The 20,725-nt window shown below is 34.1% G+C and overlaps 2 protein-coding genes across 3 annotated transcripts; both read right to left on the reverse strand.

The window, feature by feature from the left end:
- Window positions 1-2,318: 2,318 nt before the first annotated feature.
- Window positions 2,319-5,837, reverse strand: LOC115951713 (probable disease resistance protein At1g61180). The gene is made up of 3 exons (XM_031068867.1): window positions 4,229-5,837; window positions 3,269-4,134; window positions 2,319-2,948 (listed from the first exon to the last, which is right to left on the reverse strand). Exons 1-3 carry the CDS (start codon window positions 5,835-5,837, stop codon window positions 2,319-2,321), a joined length of 3,105 nt encoding a protein of 1,034 aa, XP_030924727.1.
- A 2,123-nt stretch (window positions 5,838-7,960) lies between these two features.
- On the reverse strand, window positions 7,961-19,391 carry LOC115952698 (cationic amino acid transporter 2, vacuolar-like). Of its 2 annotated transcripts, XM_031069910.1 has the most exons (15): window positions 19,192-19,391; window positions 18,792-18,956; window positions 17,998-18,199; window positions 17,597-17,681; window positions 16,441-16,581; window positions 16,201-16,319; window positions 16,001-16,097; window positions 15,722-15,894; window positions 15,549-15,615; window positions 13,138-13,296; window positions 12,243-12,477; window positions 11,571-11,679; window positions 9,584-9,696; window positions 8,979-9,054; window positions 7,961-8,416 (listed from the first exon to the last, which is right to left on the reverse strand). In XM_031069910.1, the coding sequence occupies exons 1-15, from the start codon at window positions 19,199-19,201 to the stop codon at window positions 8,260-8,262; spliced, it is 1,908 nt and encodes a 635-aa protein (XP_030925770.1). In that variant the 5' UTR covers window positions 19,202-19,391; the 3' UTR covers window positions 7,961-8,259. The 2 variants fall into 2 exon arrangements, with proteins under 2 accessions (XP_030925770.1, XP_030925769.1); XM_031069909.1 differs by lacking the exon at window positions 19,192-19,391 and having other exon boundaries at window positions 18,792-19,023.
- Between the last annotated feature and the right edge of the window lie 1,334 nt (window positions 19,392-20,725).

A 20,725-nucleotide genomic window follows, 5' to 3' on the forward strand; every position in this document is an offset into this window, starting at 1 on the left:
TGATTATAAGTTAAAGAGATTAAGGCAAAATTGACCTATTTGTTACCTGCATTAAACTGGGTTGACCCTAATTTGATATTAATTCATTTATGCTAAACATTAATCTCGAAAAAATTGTGTCACAATTATGGGTCAAGTTATCCATTGCAATCCGTACGGCCGCAAGAGATTGAGTATTTAAAAACAAAAATAATCTTCTGGTCCTTACATTTTGGGGGTTATTGTCAATTTCATCCCTATATTTTCGTAGCAATTAATTTGGTCCATGTTATTTTTAACTTGCAACAATTTGGTCCCTATTGTCAATTCACTAACCGAAATTGACTATAAGTTGAAAATAACATTAGTGAAATTGACAACTCCCTCAAAATATCATGATCAAAATGGTATTTTCGCCATATTTAAATTGTTTGAAGCTTGCACTTACAATCTCACCCTTCTTATATATTCATTCTATGTTCTTTTCGTGAATGCAACCAATAACTAAGAAAAAAATAATAACAAAAATAAAAAAATAAATAGAAAAGTCACAGAAATGTGAAACCAAAGTGTAAATCAAAGAAGCATTACCATAGAAGAATTTAGAAGTAAGTTGGGGAGGAAAGATATTCAAGATATTCAAGTGAGTACCGTTAAGGACAGAAAAGTTTCAGGTACTTACCTCTGCCTGCTATACAAAGCAAAGAAGTGTATCCCACAGAGAAATTTCGCAGGTTGCAGCAGAGAGATATGTTAGCAAACACTCGCAGAGCAACGTGATTGATTTTAACTGTAATTAAGGCAGAATCAAAAGGGTACGTAATGGATAAAGAGCAACTGGGTGTGTTTATATATGAGTGTAAATGCTTTCCGTGATGATTTATTTATTAACACGCATCTAATTCTTGCTTACCCATTTCGACAATGAATCAGTGATGATTTTTCTATTTTTTTTAAAAAAAGTGATGACTTATTTATTAGCAGGAATCCGTACTTTCCTTGAACGTCTGTCTTAAGCAAGTTCAGATGCAGTTTCCAGAATAAGGGTATGAAATTTTCCACTATCATTTTGTGAAGCTAATTTTTGGGAAAAGGAAAAAAAAGAGATAACTAACTGTGATTATTATTAAATTGAGCATATATTGTTTATTGGCCTAACTATAGCGGCGAATGCTTTACAAAAGAGAAAAAAGAAGAGTGCTAAACTTAAAGGTGGGCTAGATGGATTGGTATGCAAAAAAGTGTTGATTTGAGAATTTTAAGCTAACTCATGACATTTTAAGTCAAGTACTAACGGGAATGAGTTGGGCTGGTCAAACGTAGAATAGTCTATATATATATATATATATATATAATCGAAGCCTCTGCTGGCACCACATTTTTCAATGTCAGCACAATATTTTAAAAATAAAAATAAAAACATTAAAACACCTCAAAATCCTAGCAACCTTACCCCTCTCTTAAGTTAAGAAATATAAAACCACAGTTTCTGCAAACTCTCTCTCTCTCCAAACATAAATATCAAATTCAACCCCTTTAATTTCTCTTTATATTTTTGAGGCTTCTATAGAGTTATAGTGAGTTATGCTGATTTTGTTTTTTGTGTGTGTGTGTATAGATGGTCATAATACTCCGGTATTCCAAGAGAAGTTTGTGTTTTCGTTAATTGAAGGCCTTAGAGAGATAAGTGTGAGAGATAAGTGTTGCAGTTTGGAACAGCAATACAAAAGACAATTTCATTGGCAGCGGAAAGTAATTACTTTGTCTCATATTTTTGTTTTTGAATTGATTTTGTGTGCTTTTTAGACCCTTTTGGATCAATTTTGTTAATTGGGTGTTTTTTTTTTTTTTTTGATAGGGTCCAATTGGGAAAGGTTCTTTCAAAGGGTTACGACGACCACACTTGGTGTCTGTTTTCATCACCCATTTTTGGAACAGATGTATTTTACATGATGTGACAAAAAAAAGAAGATGGTATAAACAGAGTGGATGAACAAATAGAAAAGCAATAAAATGTTGATGTCTATTTATCTTATCACTCTGTTGATTGACTTAAGGTTATGACCATGCTCCATTGGCACAAGTGCATAAATCTAGAAATTTCATTGTGTTGTTTTCTCATTATTAAAAAAAAAAAAAAAAAAAAAAAAAAAAAAAAAGGTGGCGGAGATTGTTATTTGTGAGATATGTACCTCTTTATTCACAGATGAGCTTTCTTGGAATTTCTTGGTGGTGCCTTGGTTTGACGCAATCATTGGACTATCATTCTTGCCATGTGGTACGCACTCAAGGCATGGCTCTTGGTCTTGGGGTTTTGAATCCAATTCCCAGCTAATTTTCTACAGCTTCCCAAATGTTTTGAATTTCGGACACTCATACATATCTATCTTCTCGATGGATGACCATTCAAAAGAATAAGGTTCAATATAGAAACTCATAAGATTTGGCAGAGAACGTAAATCGAAGGAAGTAAGTTTTGGGAACAAGATGACATCCTCTACCTCTTCTTCTCCATCTCTTTGAACAATGTTTTCAATCATGTCACACCACCCTATTTCAATGCTTTGAAGTTCCACAAGTAGTTTTGCAACAGTAGGTGGGAATAAATATCTCAGTTTATGACAATCAAGTATATTAATTGATGTTAGGTTTTGAAAGCCTTGAATTTCTTGTGGAACATTCTTCCACACATACCTCAAATTAGATAAATAACTTACTCTTAAAGCTTTCAATTCAGCAAGTACTATGATTCTCTGATGGTCATTGTTGTCCTTCTGTCCTTCAAGATCAAATACCACTTCTAGTCTTTCATTTGAACCCTCCAATGAAAGTTCTTTTAAATTAGGTTGCCACAAAATGGTCTTGGATGAAAAGAATTTATGAGAGATGGGTGTTGAGTCAGGAAAGGATCCAGTAGTTTGCTGAATGTTTGTCATCTTGTCACTTCCAAAAGTGTCTATCCTTCTAACCTGATGAATCCATTAACTTATAATTGTTATACCATCAACAATTTTCAACTATTTATGTAAGAAGCATCAAATCCAGGCAAACCTTTTGAACATTAAAAAATTGATAAATCAATTGTAAAAGCATAAAACAATGAGCATTTGAAAGGAACCACACCTGTACAAAAGCCAATGAGTCTTGGTAGAGAGCCTAGCTCTATAAACGTTAATTGTGGAAGCATGATCTTATCAATTAGTGCCTTCTCATCTTCTCCTTGTGAAAAATTTCTTCCATGTCATCACATCTATATATATATATATATATATAACCGTTGGAGTTGAACCAAACCTCTTGCTATGGACAATGAAAAGACATTTTTCAAACATTTGCAATAGCTGAGCGTAATTGATCTTAGTTCGTCAAAACAAGCAAGCTGCGAGTGTGTACCACTAAAGGATCTCTGTGGGATTTGGCTATGATATATCTCTTTTAAATTAGGCAATTTCTCGAGATCCAATGACTCCAAGATAGGGAAGGCGACACGAGGAGTCTGATATGATGTGGCATCAATTAAGTATTCTACATCTTCACTGTTTGAAATGCTTAGAACCTCCAAGCGTGGAAAACCCTCTCTGTCTAACTTGAAGAGAATGTTTTTGAAATCTTTTATTTCTTTCAACAATATAATTTTAGATTTCTGTAACAGTAGACGAGGTATCCGACTCTCCGCAATATCACTTGCAACAATTCCATGAGGTGCCAAACTGTTTTTAAATATATACTGAGTTCTGTTCCAGAAAGTAGAATCGGTGGTAAAACTCCAATGCATAAATGGATCCTTACACGCATATATCTGAAATTTTATCATTTGATTTTTGAAGTGCAAATCTTTTGGCAATAACTTGATGTTTAGAATATGAAGACGTAAAACCATCAAAGAATTGGAGAATGACCTTAGTTCAGCAAGGCTTGCATTGGCTCCCTCTCTATTGCCTTCCGTTGGTTCCCAATTCACAAAGTCATTTCCCATGTACAACTCTTCTAGTCTAGATAAACTTGATAGTAGACCAAGTGGAATGTGTCGAAGAGCAGAGCATTGTGACAGATCTAACAACTTTAAATGACTCAAATTTCCTATTTCTCCTGGCAACTCCTTGATTTCAAAACCAAGAAAGCTAAGCATTTCTAGTTTCCCAAGTGCTCCAATTGCTGACACATCTTTTATCTCACAATACTCCAGAAGCAATGTCTGAAGGTTCTGAAGGACCTGTATGGATTGTGGTAGTGATGGAAAAAGACATACCTTGCATAGCCAAAACCTTTAATCCCATCATCCCTTTAAATAGATTGGTTGGGAGCTTTTGTCTAGTGGCATCTTTGCCACATGGTAGTTGAAGAAGCTCAAGTTTTGGACACTCCAAGCCATCAGGATGATTTTTCAATTCTCGAGATACAATCAAAATCACAGCAGAATGTTCATATGTATCTTTCTCTGTCCATTCTTCCCAACAAACATGTTCATTAGCAATTGATATGGCAACACCCCCTACAACATCATGCATTTTCACACATTCTTCTTCATCGCTATCCAACAAAAGAGATGATCTTCTAAGATTATCAACCATTGCATGGACTCTATTTCTTGCTTCTGCAACCTTATCAATCTTTGCAAACAACCTTTGTCCCACTCCAAATCTGACTAAATATTCAATGGGAATATCATAATCTTCTAGAAATAAACAGCATAGCAAAAAGCATGACTTGGCTTCATCACTTGCTAGAAAATTGTAACTGAGCTCTATGCTGGAATAGACAGTTGAATCCAAACCTGAATTATTTTTTGAGATAGACTTTCTAAGCTGTTGAAGTGCAGCAACCCACTCATTCTTTCTCTTGTTTTCTAGAGCTCTTCCAACAGTAACTATAGCAATGGGTATGCCTTTACATTCCTTCGCAACCTTTTCTGCTATTGGATGTAGATTGGGAGTATCTATACAATTACCTGCCATCTCTTTGAAAAAGCTCCATGCTTCTTCTTCAGTTAAGGCTTCAATTCTAACAATCTTATGAGATTTCATTTGATTGCAGAGTTCTTCACTTCTTGATGTTAACAAGATTTTGCAACTATTGAGTTCAACTTTATAAGGAATTCCTACGTCCTTTAGATTAAGTTCTTCCAAAACATTATCTAGTATTACAAGGACATTCTCAAAGTTAATTTCCCAACGTCGCATCATTGCAATTTGATCTTCAATCTTGCTCAAGTCTTTTTTACGGGACACTACTACCATCAGAACTTCATCAAATAAGTTATCATCTTTGGCTCTTTTTGCTACCTCTTTTGCCATTGTTGTCTTTCCAATCCCCTCAATCCCGCAAATGGCAATCATGTTGATCTTGTCATCCCTTAAAGCAGTCAAAACTTCTTTCATAACTGGTATTCTTGATTCAAAAACCTTAAAACCTTCCTTGGATGAAGTTGCTATTCTCGGTGGTGGAGGAGGATAGGACACTTTATCAAATTGTCCATCCCTTAAAAGCCCATCAATTTCCAAAGTCTTCTTCTTAGCTTTCCTACTCAAGAAATAACGTGACTTCAAATTGGGACACCATCCATCCAAGCACATCACATTCACTTTGACATCTTCTTCAAGGAATCTCTGCAGACCTTCACTAATGTTGTCTACCTTTTCTACCCAGCTCTCAATCTCAGGTGCAATTACCTCTCCGTTCTGTTTTGCTGCATCAATTTCTATTTGCACCCCAGCTCTCTTGTCACCCAGCTTCTGAAATTGATCTTTGAGATTCTTGATATTGCTATTGTAGCAACTTAGATAGCAAAAATGTTTTCTGATTGGCACCACCAACACCAAGTGTCCTCCAATGTCAACGATAAGTGAAATAATCTTCATTTCTTGGCTTTATTCTTTTGGATTCTCTGTAAGAAAATACGGAGTTTTAAATTTTAACTTTCATTTATATTTGCGTGATCAATTTTCTATTCTTTTAGAATCAAGAGTTCTAAACATGAGAAAAAAACATATATTCCAATTGCTTCAGAAGTGCTCAAATGAGGCTTGCGAGTTCTTCCATTTATTCCAATTGCTGGTTGAGAAGCTCCCACAGCTAGAGTTAATACAATGGGTATGGTGTCTTGGGCAATATGGAACGCAAGGAATAAATTCTACTTTGAAAGAATCCAACAGCATCCAAAAATCATCTTAGATGGGGCTATTGGTTTTTTAGAAGAGTATCAGAGACTCTGTGCTTTACAGAATAGAAACTAGCTCTCATCGAGTTGGTAGATTTGTTTTGTTTTTCTGTCTCTGGTGATGTTTTAGTCGTTGTTTTGTTTTGTTGTTATTGTCCAGCCTGTTGGATTTATTTCCTGCTCTCTGGGGTGTGTTGTTCCCAGTGGTACTTTTGTTATACGTACTTTTCTTCAACAAAATATTTATCTTTTATCTCAAAAATAAAAGAAAAGAAAAAGCATATACTACTATATAATCTACTCAATCCCTTACCCACTATTAAGGGCTAGTTTGGATTGAATGAGAAGGGAGGGGAGTAAATTTATATAATTTCCATAAAATCTCGAGTGATTTCAAATTAAATCCTAATTTTTTTTTAATTTTCAATCAAAATCATATAATTTTTAAATCATTTCAATTAGTGTCTCACTTTGTTACTAACTTACTATTAATTTTTAAAAAAAAAAAAAAACAAACAAACAAACAAACAAAAACAAAAACAAATATTTGCACAAATTGTAACTAAACCTATCAAAACACAAAAATCGTCCAATATGAAATTATAATACCTTTGATATATTATAGACAAGGTAAGAATTGGGTACAATACTAAGGTGTTGTTCCTGTTAGAGATATATATTAGACATATTAGCCCAATGTAATAGGCTCAAACTCATTCCTGCTTGTACTAGTAGTCTAGGGTTTAGTCGCATATATATACTCATGTTAGGGTTCATTGTAACACAGGTTATTATACTACACTCTTATACAATAAAGATGTAGTCCTTAAGGGATTCCTCCGTGGATGTAGGCCGTCAAGGCTGAACCACGTAACCCTCGTGTTCTCAGTGTTCTTATTCTATGCTTCCTCTTCCGCATCCACTCTAACATACACAACATGGTATAACACATTACATTGCTAATATTTAACAGTTCCTTAGGTTTCCGTTTTAAGATTCTGTCATGTGAATTTTTCCTCATAAGATGAAAGTGTATTTTTTAGTTAAGTAGCTACATGGCTCAATCTTAAGTGAGTAACCTAAGGAAACAGCACCTAAGGTATTGTACCTAAGTTTTGTCCTTATAGATAAGAGTTGTGAAATTATATAATAATCAGTCATTTATTTATTGTCACCAAAATATTTAGAATAAAATTATATATTATATAAATTCATATCCAAATTATATCATATTATATACCATATAATAAAAACAATATCTCATACATTGTGGTTGCTCCAAATGGACAATCTTTTATTAATAAACTAGTTGATATCCCGCGCAATGGACGGTGCATTTTGATAAATTTTCTAGTAAGTTATGTATGACCCATTCATGAATACCATTATTATTAGTCACAGTTAATTTTTGAAGTTTTCTATTAAAACTAAATCCAAACTAAATACATTAGGGGAAAAAATTCCTCCAATTCATGCAACCAATAAATATCATCAGATCACAGTTCACATTATCACCTACAAACTGTTGATTCCTAGAAATCAATAATAAAAAAATTAGCAAAAGAAAAAGTTGAACCATGATTTCTCAGTTGTGCCAAACGAGGAATGCTAAAGAAAGCGAGAATGAAATAGCTGAAACTGTCGCTGGAGAAGGAGAAGCCCGGCTATAACGTTGAATGTTTAGGGTTTGTGGAGTCGGATTTTATGGAGGTGGGAGTATTAAACAACATAAAGGCAATCTGCTTTCCATTTTTCATGGTTGTTTTTTGAAATCTGCTTTCCATGCAACAAAGAACAAAGAAAGCCTCCATGCGAGATACTTCCTACAAAAGGAATTCATTTGCATTTTTTTTTTTTTTTCCTTTTTTGATAAATACAGTTCATTTGCAGACAATTTACATTATTTGAACAAGGCCCTATCCACCCGCCTATGATTAGCTATTATACAAATGAGAGACTGATATCTCAGTCCGTTTTACAATAATATTTAAAGTAACGAACAATGAGAAGTAAAAGAATAAACTGTCTAAGATTTCAAGCATACAACAAAGAGATTCTTCTATAAAACAAGGTCACTGAGGACCCTTCATATACAGGGCTGAAACAGCATTCCACAGTTAAAGTTAGGCCACACTGCTCACAGAACTGTTGTAGATTTCATCAGCATGAGCTGCAGGCACGTAAACTGAATGACGCAAGGAGCTGTGAGTTCGGCCATAAAATACATAAACCAGTATTCCTACTATCAGCCATATAGAAACACGGGCCCAGGTGGCAGTTCTGACAAAACACAACCCGCATCATAATAAACATAAGAATAGGAATTAGAAAATTACAGATTTGGCAGCTAACATTTGTGAAAGAAAATAAAATAAAATTTCTGTAAAACTCCTTTCAAAAGAAACAACATGAATATACTGGCTCTCTCACTTAGGTTACCCACTACATGCGCAAAAGCCTTCCTGTTACTTATTCTCACCCTCATTATACTGATAATTTGTCTTTATTTATTTACTTAATATCTATTTTGGTTGATCCAAGTGCAAGACAGCATTTTTAAACCAACATTTTCATCATAAAACTAACTTAATCTAATGCTTTATTTGTTCACAAAAGAAGGCAAGAGGATGAGATCTATGATTACATAATAGGAATTCCTGTCAACACAGATGGCACACTGTTTTCACTTGTTTTAATGCAAACAATAAAAAAAGAACAAACGGTTTCAGGATGAATTTGCCTTTCTCCAGACATAGTCAAAATAATTCCATGATAGAGAAAACCAAAAAAAGAACTTGATGGTCTAAATTAATTATGAACAGCAAACAAGTTGGCTACTCACCCAAGATTAATCAGTAAGTAGATGTTGATGAGAATGCAAGCAATAGGTAGCAGTGGCACAAACGGGCAAATGAAACCTGAAAAGAGATCAATTGATCATCTCATATGTAATAGAGAAAAAATAGTCAATATATCAAGTTATTTTCCACCATATAGCCAACTTTTATGAGTTTGAAATGATAAAACATTAAATTAAAATTTACATTTGGTGCTAATTTCTGATTAACTTTATAAAGTGTAACATATAGGTCCCCCATGTATGCTTAATAAGCCAAATATTAGACCAAATCAAGAATTAAATTTCTAAAAACACTTGTTTTGGAAAACGAATAGTGACATGGACAATTAACTCCTATTTAGGATAAATGTCTAATAGACACGGACAATTAACACAAACCACATACGTTAACTATAGATAGATCAAGAGAATATCCTGGGGGAAGAGGGGGGGGGGGGGGGGGGACTTGATACTGTTTTTACATCGTGAACATATTCAATCCATAGCCTATACCCATTGCTAATTTGTGTACAAACATTGATATCCAATACGTTCTTAAGTTAACTTTGTCACATTCTCAACTGCATAGGTTAAAATGTCAAGCATACCTCCTGTATGCCCAAAGCTATGCCTCGCATCATCCTGATCTATACAGGTCAGCACAATCAGACCAGATAGAAGAAGAGTACCACCAACACCGCACAATGAGAAACGAAGAGATCTGCTATTCAATTAAAAAAATGTTAAGAAAATTTAACACAATAAAACTAAAGCTAAAAATGCAGGAAAATTCTTTTGCGTGTGATGTGTAACATAAACTTCTCATTCACCTCTCTCTCTCTAACACACTCAGAATCCTTAACAAATCCTGCATTATAATTGGTAAAAATTACCATTTTCTAATGTAATCTTTTAGGAAACCCAGAAACTGCCCATGATATCAAAGTAGGACATCCTGTCTTCAAATCCTAAACCCTCCCTATGACTAAAAAATACAATATCTTTGGTCTATATATTCTTCTATGGTCCCTTTGTAGTATTGGTACCCACTTAGATCAGAATTGTATATTTCTCAAGCATTTTAATCTCATCATTTTCTTAACATTTATGAATGAATTATGAAGATTAAAACACCTAAAATTACATGGTTATTACTATAGTGAGTACCATACCCTCAGAAAACAAAGAAGTACCATAGATTTTTCATATATATAATAGCCAAAACTAAACCTGTGATTGCTTGAGTTTCTTCCATGCATCATGCTCCTTTGAAAGGGAATTAGAATGCTTTTCACTTAGCATTCTACCCTAGTAGGGTTTAATATCACGTTCGAATAACATCATTTATTATTATTGATGCAAGCTGAGACCTGTTGAGATGGTTAATCCAAAAAGATCAACCTAACCAAAAAGATCAACCAAGGGAAGGAGGATAGTCATGGGATGCCACTCATTGTCATCAATGGCTGAAATCATTTTATGCAACCAAGCCACAAGCATAATTAATAGGAGGAATACCTCTAATTCCAAAGCATGAACTGCTTGCAAACAATTTTGAATCAAAACACTCCATTGGCATCAATTATGCTCTAGCCTTTTGTCATTAATAATTAATATCTCCAACTATTATTTTACAATTCTGAATCAAAACACTCCATCTGCATCAATTATGCTCTAGCTATTTGTCGTTAACAATGAATATCTCCAAATGTTATTTTACAATTTTGGCAACCTAAGTCATACCATCATTGAAGCAACAAAGCCTAAGAAACCATCAAACATTCAAACTACCCTTTTGCTATGCATCAAAGCATTCTTCCAATCATATTCCTCTCTTTTCATATATATATTTTTTATAATCTTAGTTAAATTGCATCAATCATCCCCCATTTGTACTTTTTTAAATTAAATATTAACAAAGTAATTCTAATATGATTGTTATATACACAAATTATTAATTAATGACAATAAAATTAACTGAGATTAAAAATTTGTAAGAAAAACAAATTCTCTCCATAAATTTGATCAATTCCTCATTTCAAATTAGATTTTTTTTTTTTTTTTTTAAATCCTTTCATGACATAGGAGAACTTTACTCATATTAATTGCACGATGCAGAGCATACTGTACAACAATCCTCGCGGTTAATCAAACTCCTTCAAGCAACTAACCCCACCTGCCAAAACTAGTTATCAGGTAATCCAGGGGCTTTTAATCTATGACCATATAGATTTGCTATAGTGCACCGTGGGAGTGGGGGGGTTTGAATCTTGATTTATTAAAACTATATCTATACAATTACAAAATTGATATGAATAACAACCCGTGTATTTTTTTTTTTTTTTTTTTGATAAGTAATAAAATAGTTCAGATAAAAATAATCTATGTATTGTATGGGAATACAAGCTAGTGCAGGAGAAGCATTAAGCCTAATAGCTTACACTTCTAGGACAAATGGTATTATCATCTTGTGAGAAACTAAACTGTTTTCTCTGGATTCTATATCAAGCAAAAGCTTCAAGAAATTCGATTGTGTAATCACAAAGTTCACTCCCATGAAAATAACGTTCTAAGATAATCTGCAGCTAAACCCACCTGGGAAGGGCCAAATTTGAAGCTGCGTATGTAAGGAGAAAAGCCCCAACACATGTAAGCATTATGGTCCAACCAGCAATTTTCCGCCTGTTTTCCTCATTTAATATGTCTGGCAATCAACGCAAAAGAAAAAGGAAAAAAAAAAAACCATTAAAGCAGGTTCTAGATGACAGAAAGTAAGGCATAACATTGTGTGGATTCTAGTCCAGATATGCATCTAATAGCCACCCAACAAATCCCCAAATATGGAAATCTTGGAAAATCTCTAGTTCATTTAATTTGGACCAAGACCATGGAGGACATACATTACAGATTCTATAAAATGGCTTCATTTTATTCTTCTTTTTTTAGAGGCAAGAATAATTTTATTGAAAAGAGACTACTTCATGAAAACAGGTGTATAAGCTCTCATTAAGCCAACAAAACTTAGCATTCTAATTGTTTAGAATCAAAATCGATGCAGGAATATTCATACTTGGATATTTTTTAAACGTATTTGCTGGACTAATGTATCTCAGGTTGGCCCCATCATACAAATGCCAGAGATTGATATAGTGGACAGGGTGTAACTTACAGAAAGGATGCCCAGCATGCATAAGACAGAAAAGTGAGTGCAGGTAAGTAACTTACAGTTACCTAGAAATAGATGTTTTGCAGTAAGAGGATAATCACCTGATGCATCCTCTTTGACAAGTAAAGGTTTTTTATCATCATCCATAGAAGTGCCAACCTTAAATTTAGATTGTTCTCCATTACTGCCCTGGCCACTCCTTCCACATTCTAATGATGCTGAATCAATTGACCCCTGAAGAGATGAAGGCAATGGCACCTCGTCTGGTGGGACATATCTGAGTATCAATACAGATATTGCTACCATGGTAAATGCAAGAAGTGTACCCACACTGACCTGCATATAAAAGGCAGAAACCAACAACTCAGTATACAATAACAAATCACTCTTATCATGCTTTAGACAGCATTTTCAAATTTCCATTCTTCAACTAATCTCAGAGGCTATTCAGGAGCCCAACAAATCCATTCAGCAGAGTAATCTACATTATGCCTTGTTAACATTGACATACGTTATAGGATTTTTTTTTTTTTCCCCAACAAAACAAAGGCTTTCTGGAATGGAAACATATTGGTATAGATGAAAACAAGGGCCTCCCCAATTGGATTTCTGTCCACTTCCAAGTATTAAAACAACAAATTTCCTAAACAGCCATTAATAAATGTAATCAGGGAAGAAGCAACATACACGGTTAAGAGAGCTATTGTCTCCACCTCACAACTGTTACAATATTTTTAGTTCCCCACCCGCCCCAACCCCCCTCCCAAAAAAAAAAAAATCCCCACATATTTTTGCATCATCACAATTGCTTTTTCCCTTCCAATATTGAAATCCTGGCTGCAACATTGGATTTGAACAATATTAAGGATCAGAATTACCATGCCCCATTTTCCACCCTGATGCAGAGGCCCTGTCTAGTAACCCACAACTATGAAGCACATAAGTTAATTACGCTACCATCACTACTTTGAAAGGTGATCACAGAAGTTAACTCACCATCCCTGCCAGCTGTGAAACATCCATAATGAATGCTAAGATTGCAGCACCAATCCCAGTCACTATTGTGCCCTTCATAGGAACTTGAGTCTTTATATTGACCTCTGAGAAAAATGGCGGCAGCAATCCATCTCTAGCCATAGCCATCAGAATCCGTGGCTGAGAAACACAGAAAGATGGAAGAAATTTATATCTCATCAGGCAGGAGGAGAGGGAGGAAAAAAAAAACCTCATTTGTGATAAAAGCAATGAAACATTTGGGAAGATAAACAAGCAGAAAGGAACTCAGCCCATACTAGGTGGGGGTCTTAAGAGAAATATACAAGAAATTTAAAAAATAATAAAATTAAATTAAAAAAAGCATGCGAGAAAATTCAATGTAACACTTGAAACGAAAATATTCCCTCTACTCAAGCCATCAATTAATCCATTAACTATTCCTGAAATTTTTGCCTCCAAGACCCCACCATATTCTAAATTAAACTAGCATAAAACCCTTTCCTCTAGAACCCCAAATCCTAACATCATAATTTTCCTAACACTAACCATTTCTGAATAAGGCAATCTAGACAGGTTTCTAGATCTGTTCTATATCAATTCCTCATCTGCATGGCTTTTAAATCAAAGCAACAGTGCACCTTGGAAGTACTAAATGGAAACAAGGCCCTTTTATTGAGATACAGGGAAAACTACTATTGGGTGTCATTAGGTGTATACTGTGAAGTACTTACCTGATGGTTCTATTGAGCATTTGAAGGGTCGCTTGGTAGCTAAAGGGTATACCTATACATATGGCATCGACTATGCAGAGACATTCTTGTCTATTGCTAAATTTCTTCCATCAGGATTTTGATCTACTTGGCTGCTAATTTGGGTTGGCCACAATTTCGATTAATGCTGATTCAAAAGAAGAGGTATATATGGAGTAACCGCTTGGGTTTGTTGCTCAGGGGGGGGTCTGGAAAAGTGTGTAGGTTGCATAAGGCCATCTATGATCTTAAACAATATCCTATGGCTTGGTTTGGTAAATTCATTGAAGTAGTGTAAAAGTTTGAATTTTGACATTGCCACTCTGATCACTTTGTGTTTTCTCGTACCTCTGCAAGAAAAAAGATTTTGTTGATAGTATATGTTGATATTATAATCACTGGTGATGACAAAAAGGGTATTGATGATTTGAAAAGATACCTTCAGAACTCCTTTTGAACTAAGGATCTAGGTAAACTTCGTTATATCATGGGTATTGAGGTAGCACAATCTAAAGAAGGCATTAGTTTATCACAAAGAAAGTATGTGTTGGATATTTTGGAAGAAACTAGCTTGTTAGGATCTAAACCAGTGGAGACCCCTATGGATCCTAATGTCAAATTGTACGAACATCAAGGGAGCTGTTATCTAATCTTGAGAGATATCGCCGTCTGGTTGGTAAACTAAATTATCTCACAATTACTCGCCTAGATATATCATTTGCAATTAGTGTTTTGAGTCAGTATGTGAAAGATCCTCGCCTTCCACATTCGGAGGCAGTTATTCGGATTGTGAGGTACATTAAAGCACATCCAAGCCATGAACTTTTGTATAAAGCTAACAGTCATCTATAGGTACAAGCCAACCTATACTGATGCTAATTGGATAGGATCACTATCAGATAGAAAATCCACTACTAAGTATTGCACTTTTCTGGGAGGAAACCTGATTACTTGGAAAAGTAAGAAACAAATTGTTGTTGCCAAATCTAGTGCAAAGGTTGAGTATAAAGCCATGGCACACACATCATGTGAGCTTATGTGGATTAAGCATATACTTGAGGAATTAAAATTTGTTGTGAAGGTGCCTACGACCATGCATTGTGATAACAAGCAGCAATTCACATCGCCTCCAATCCTATGTTCCGTGAGCGAACCAAGCATATAGAAGTAGATTGTCATATTGCTCAGGAGAAAGTAGAAGAGGGCATAATTGCTACTCCATATAATTCTACAAGAGTCCAAGTTGCTGATTATGTTTACCAAAGTTTTATGTAAGACTCATTTGGGTTTATTATATTAGCTGGGATTGTATGATATATACTCTCCAGCTTGAGGGGGAGTGTTATGGGTATAAACTAGGGGCAAAACAATAAAATCACTGTACTTCTTTATATATAAATAATATTTTGTGTGTTAGGGTCAACTTATCAAACCCAAAACACTTTTATTTTAACAACACAGAGAACCCAGACCATGAACAAAACTTATATTAAAGACTTCATTTTTCATCCCTAACAAGTTCTAGATGCTAGAACCAACTAACATGAACAATTTTTGCAAGTCAGCTTCAATTCATCAAAATAATCAGATATGTGAACCATAAATATGGTCACTTAACACTGTAAACTAAATGAAGACACAGGGAGGATTCCACTTATATACCTGAGGAAGAATGGAACCCAATAACGTTGAGCAGAGAGCAGTAACAGTTCCAACAGCTATTATGTAACTGTAATCACAAGCAAAGACGCTTTTTCAAGCTACAACATCCTACTTGCCAAAAAATTATAAAGAATTCAACATACCAAGGAATTTAAACTAAAATATACACTCACGCTGCCCATTGCATCCCATGGCTAGCAAATGCGGAGGAGATGGGGGTGTCGGGATCCATTGCATAATAAGGTACCAAACCAACAACTACGACAGAGACCATCATATATAATGCACAACAAAGAAACAAAGAAGCTCCAATCCCAAGAGGCAAATCTCGTTGAGGATTCTTCACCTGTTGGGCCAATCAAAGACATGATTGTAAACATTGAAATCCCCTGAAGTAATTAAACCCCTTTACCAATGACAAAACGAATGTGCAAACAAAAACACATCTATACCTCCTCAGCAGTGCTGGCAACTGAATCAAAACCAATGTATGCAAAGAAGACTGTTGCAGAACCAGCAAGCATCCCATCAACCCCAAAGGGAAAATACCTATCAAATTAATGAATTTTTTATTTTGGGGTGAGGGGGAGAGAACTTAATTTAAGAAATCCCATCACATCCAAGTAAATATACAAGCAGGGACAGAAAGTACCCTGTTGGAAGTTCATAACCAGCCCATCCAGTTGTGAATCCCAGGTAACCACCTGCTATTATGACAAAACTCATAGCACATACATTTGCTGTAGTGATAATGACTTGTGCCTGTGTGCTCTGCAAAATTTTAAGCATTCAAGATGAAGAAAATAATTTCTTAAAATGGGAAGAAAGCTATTTGGAAAAAAAGGAAAATACGGAAATTTAAAAAAGAAAAAAAAAAGATACGCATATATACCTCCTTGATTCCAACACATAATAGCCCAGTAACAATAAATACTAGAACAGCTGCACATGGGTCAACGTCGATATCGAGCCCAGGAATATGTTGACGGGCTATAATAGCAGGCAAACTATTTGGGCCTCCAAAAAGCAAAGCCTAGAAAAAGAAAGGAAACAACTAAATACATATTGTAATAATAAAGCAGACCATTCTTCTATAATCTTTAACTAGAATTCAGAAAAGAAACAAAGGTACATCCTCCAATTCTGGCCACAATAGTTGTCAAAAAAGCAAGAGAAATTCTGAATTTAAAAGAGAAACAAAAGAGAGAAAAGAAATGAAGGAAAAGAAAAGACCAAAGCTTCATACTATCTATGTGTTGTAACGGTAGTGTACTTGATTGACACCTTATTCCTTGTGAGATATTGATTTTGATTAGACTAGATCATTAAAGTCAAAGGAGAAACTGCCAACCATCCTTCTACCATGCATTTAAAATGAGAATCAATGCAACATTATACACATTGAATCTTGTACAGGCTTATTTATTTCATAATTGTTTCATTTCTAGCAGATGGAAAATGGTTTAGAGTTTGGATTTTCAAGACTTCAGAAATCTCAAGGACAAAGCTAATGATGCTAGAATCACTTTACCAAAATATTTTTTTTTCTTATCCATAATAAATACCAGGATGTACATTGAGTATCCATCTTACTTACATTATTAATTTAGTCATATGGATAGGAATCAATATACAAAAACAAAAAAAACAAAAATTCACTATTTTCAAGCCCAATAATCTACATTTTCTTCCCTTCAATGATGAATAATACATTAAAAAAAAAAAAAAAGGATGAAGATAAAAATGGCATGACTTTCCACGTTTTGTTTCACCATGATTCGAGCAGTTTCATGTAAATATTGCCATTTCCTAGTATCTAAGAAGAACTTCCTACATATCTATTTGTATCTATAATGAAGTTGGTGGCAAATAACAACATGACTTAGAGCAAATAAATCTAAATCAAGAAGTTGTGTTGGAGAATCTTAAAAAACCAAGCAAGATGAACGCATTTTAGCTTAGTAGAAACATTCACAATTGATTTAAGCTCAATGAAGACATTCCAATGTCAAAATTAAACATTTTAAAGACACAGAAATTTACTGCACCAGATTTGGAGATATGCCACGAGCAACAGCAGCACCACCTATTGTATATTCCAGTATCAAGGCCCAACCAACCAACCAAGCAACGCTGCACAAAACAACAGTCCACAGTCCCAAATCATCAACCGAAGGTATGTCAAAAGTCTTTTTTTTTTTTTTTTGATAAGTAGATTAAGTGGTGAAGAATGCTCATTTTACATTAATCATATCATCGAAATTCTTGAAGTCAACAACTCCAGGCGTCCATTGCCAGAAATGAATTAATTTAAAAATAATAGTTTTTGATTGAAAAGGTTCACTTACTATCAAGTAAACTATCCTTTGATAAGTAAAAAAAAAAAAAGGAACCATCAAAATGATAACTAAACAGCAGTCAAATGATTAAAAAAGTTGTATCAAATTACCCTTCGCCAACACATATGTACGAATAATGATAGGCACTCCCAGCAGATGGACAACGACTTGAAAGCTCTGCATAGCAAAAAGCTGAAAGACCAGCTGCTATTCCAGCTATTAGAAAGGAAATGGTGAGAGCCGGTCCCGAATGCTCTCTAGCAACCGTTCCCACAAGAATATACACTCCAGCTCCAATGGTTGAGCCAACTCCTAAACATATTGTATAAGAATTCAATAGTAAGCTGTGAACTCAAAATTCAATACACTCCTAACCAAAAGACCAAATGTTAAAAGTAGATAAATTACAATCTAAAAAGTGGATTGAAATGGTTATCAATTTTTTTAGGATTTCCTTATTTTTCTAATTAAGCTTATTACTTATCAAATAATCAGCATACAAGCTTATAAAAATAAAATAAAAAATAAAAAACAGTGCACTATCAATTAATTAGAAGAAGAAAAGAGAAATTAAAAAAAAAAAAAAAAACCAAGGCCACATGTGAAGCTGGAATTTGAGTTGAAGACTGTATTTATAAAAGATGAAATAAAAGGGGGGGAATTCTCATGGTAACAAGAATTTAAAAAATAAAAAAAATTAAAAAAAATAAAATAAAGAGCAACTATAGATAGGGCTGTGTAGTTGAACAGGGTATCATGTATTTGCAGATTTTGTGTGTTGAATTTCCCATTTGATTGAATAAATGAATATTCATTCACCCAAAAAGAAAAAAACAAGGACAAAAACCTATAAGACGAAACCCATGAACAGAAAGGCCCCCAAAATTGAAAGAAAAGGAATTACCAATTGCAATTAAATGAGGAACAGACAAGGCCTTGGCCAATTGGTGACCTGCTGAAGACTTTGCATGAACAGAATCCACCTGCTTCCTTCTAATCAAACTACTAATAACACCACCTCCACCCCATGAACTTCCTTTTCCTTTTCCTTTTCCTTTTCCACCCTCTTCTGAATCACCCAACAGACCCATCTCAGAAACTAAACACAACAACAACAACAACAACAACAACCTGTGCTGTTGATTTTTATATATATATATATATATATATACACAACAACAACAACAACAAAAAATATGAATATGAGTGATTGTTCTATCAGACTATAGATTTTTTACTTATTATTTACATACAAAACAAAGGGTATCTATCTAATCAAATATACATATATATATAGACCAAACCTGCCCGCATCCCCAGCAGTACGCAGTACGTAAACTAAAAATCCTAAGAATTGTATTTTGTTATCAAAGGGAATCGGGCAGATTCTGCTGTTATGATAATTAATAAAGAATTTCTGTATTTCCCTCTACTTCCTTTGGTCTTGTTTTTTGACAAAATCCCAAGGAAAGAGAAGAGAGGTTGCTTGCTTTTGTAGGATTCTCTGATAATTATTGATTACACGTGCTTTTTTACTTGTTGCGCTGCCCGCGGGCAAGTGACCGAACTGCCCAATATTTGAGGTGGCTGAAGCAAACCCAACTAGCAACTTCGAATGAGAATCTTTTTATTTTAATTTCTTGGATTCTACCGCATTGCTAACTTTTTGGAAATTTATAAGGTAACAGCACTATTATAAGGAAATAGAAATGAATGGAATTAAGTTGAATGTATTTAAATAAGGAAAATGAATAAAATTAAATTAAATAATTTTGTTTGGATGTTTTGAAATAAAAAAAAATGGAATATAAATAATCTTGTTTATAAGTAACAGGAAAATAATAAAATCATTTTTAAGAGAATATATATTAAAATAAAATGTTGAATATATAGGGGTATTCTGGAAGTTTTAATAAAAAATTAAATCGAATTCTATTCCCTCTAATTTTTCCCAATTTTAGGGAGAGTGAATATTTGAGATTTTAAGAGAATAAAGAGGAATAAGTATTCTTTCCTACTCATTTCATTCTCTCCCGCTTAAAATCTCGAATAAATTAATAGACTTTCAGTTATAAATAAAAAATAAAAGATTTTCCATTCTCTCGATTAAAACTTTCAACCAAGAGAATGGAAGAATATTTTAAGATTATTCTTTTCATTCATTTCCATTTTATTTCATTCCACCCTCCCAAATGAGGGCTTAAACTTCTACTCCACAATCCACATCAAGCATATAAAAAAACAAAAAATATGTTTGTCTCAATTTTATTTTGCTTTTTAAACTTTTTTTTTTAATTTTATTTTTTCAAATAAATATAGTAGAGAATGGTGTACTCAAACAAATACTAAATTTATATAAATATCTTTTTAAAAGAATTGAACCTCTAAGTTAAGGGGGCAAATTGTGTTTTGTGCCTAGAAGGTATAAATAAGTCTGAGTCTAACAATATACAATTTTTCATAACCTCTTTTTATAATTAAAGCATATACAATTTATTGGTCAATTTGAATCTTGCCTAAATCAAAATTAATCTAATAAAATTTGGTTTGATAGTTGTGGGGGTAGGTTTGGTTCTTGATCAACACAACTAATTTAATTTCTAAGAAAGGATGAAAAATCCACAATGGGAAGATTGGATAGGTAATTGAAGGACAAAGATGGATGAACAAAACGAATTAAATTAAGAAAATCTTTATCTTAAGATAAAAAGTATGAAGCAAAAAGGAATACAGACTCTTGCTCTTTCTCTTTCTCCTCAATTTTTCTGAATCCCCACCTCTATGAGCTAACCACTCCTTCTATCTCTCCCTCCTTCCTCCTTTCCAGCTGTATGTTTT

This window comes from Quercus lobata, chromosome 7 (genome assembly GCF_001633185.2).
Source record: "Quercus lobata isolate SW786 chromosome 7, ValleyOak3.0 Primary Assembly, whole genome shotgun sequence".
Classification (NCBI taxonomy): Eukaryota; Viridiplantae; Streptophyta; class Magnoliopsida; order Fagales; family Fagaceae; genus Quercus; species Quercus lobata.

What these genes read in the sequence shown, in the direction of transcription:
- LOC115951713 (XM_031068867.1), bottom strand. Translation starts at nt 5,837, where the DNA reads ATGAAGATTATTTCACTTATCGTTGACATTGGAGGACACTTGGTGTTG. An exon ending in AAAGGTTTTGGCTATGCAAG is followed by an intron (nt 4,135 to 4,228) that starts GTATGTCTTTTT and finishes AAGATGTGTCAG; the next exon opens with CAATTGGAGCACTTGGGAAA. An exon ending in TGTCCATAGCAAGAGGTTTG is followed by an intron (nt 2,949 to 3,268) that starts GTTCAACTCCAA and finishes TGGATTCATCAG; the next exon opens with GTTAGAAGGATAGACACTTT.
- LOC115952698 (XM_031069909.1), bottom strand. Translation starts at nt 18,978, where the DNA reads ATGGGTCTGTTGGGTGATTCAGAAGAGGGTGGAAAAGGAAAAGGAAAA. An exon ending in GTGGCATATCTCCAAATCTG is followed by an intron (nt 16,582 to 17,596) that starts GTGCAGTAAATT and finishes TTCTTTTTCTAG; the next exon opens with GCTTTGCTTTTTGGAGGCCC. An exon ending in TGTCAAAGAGGATGCATCAG is followed by an intron (nt 11,680 to 12,242) that starts GTGATTATCCTC and finishes GTTGATTGCCAG; the next exon opens with ACATATTAAATGAGGAAAAC.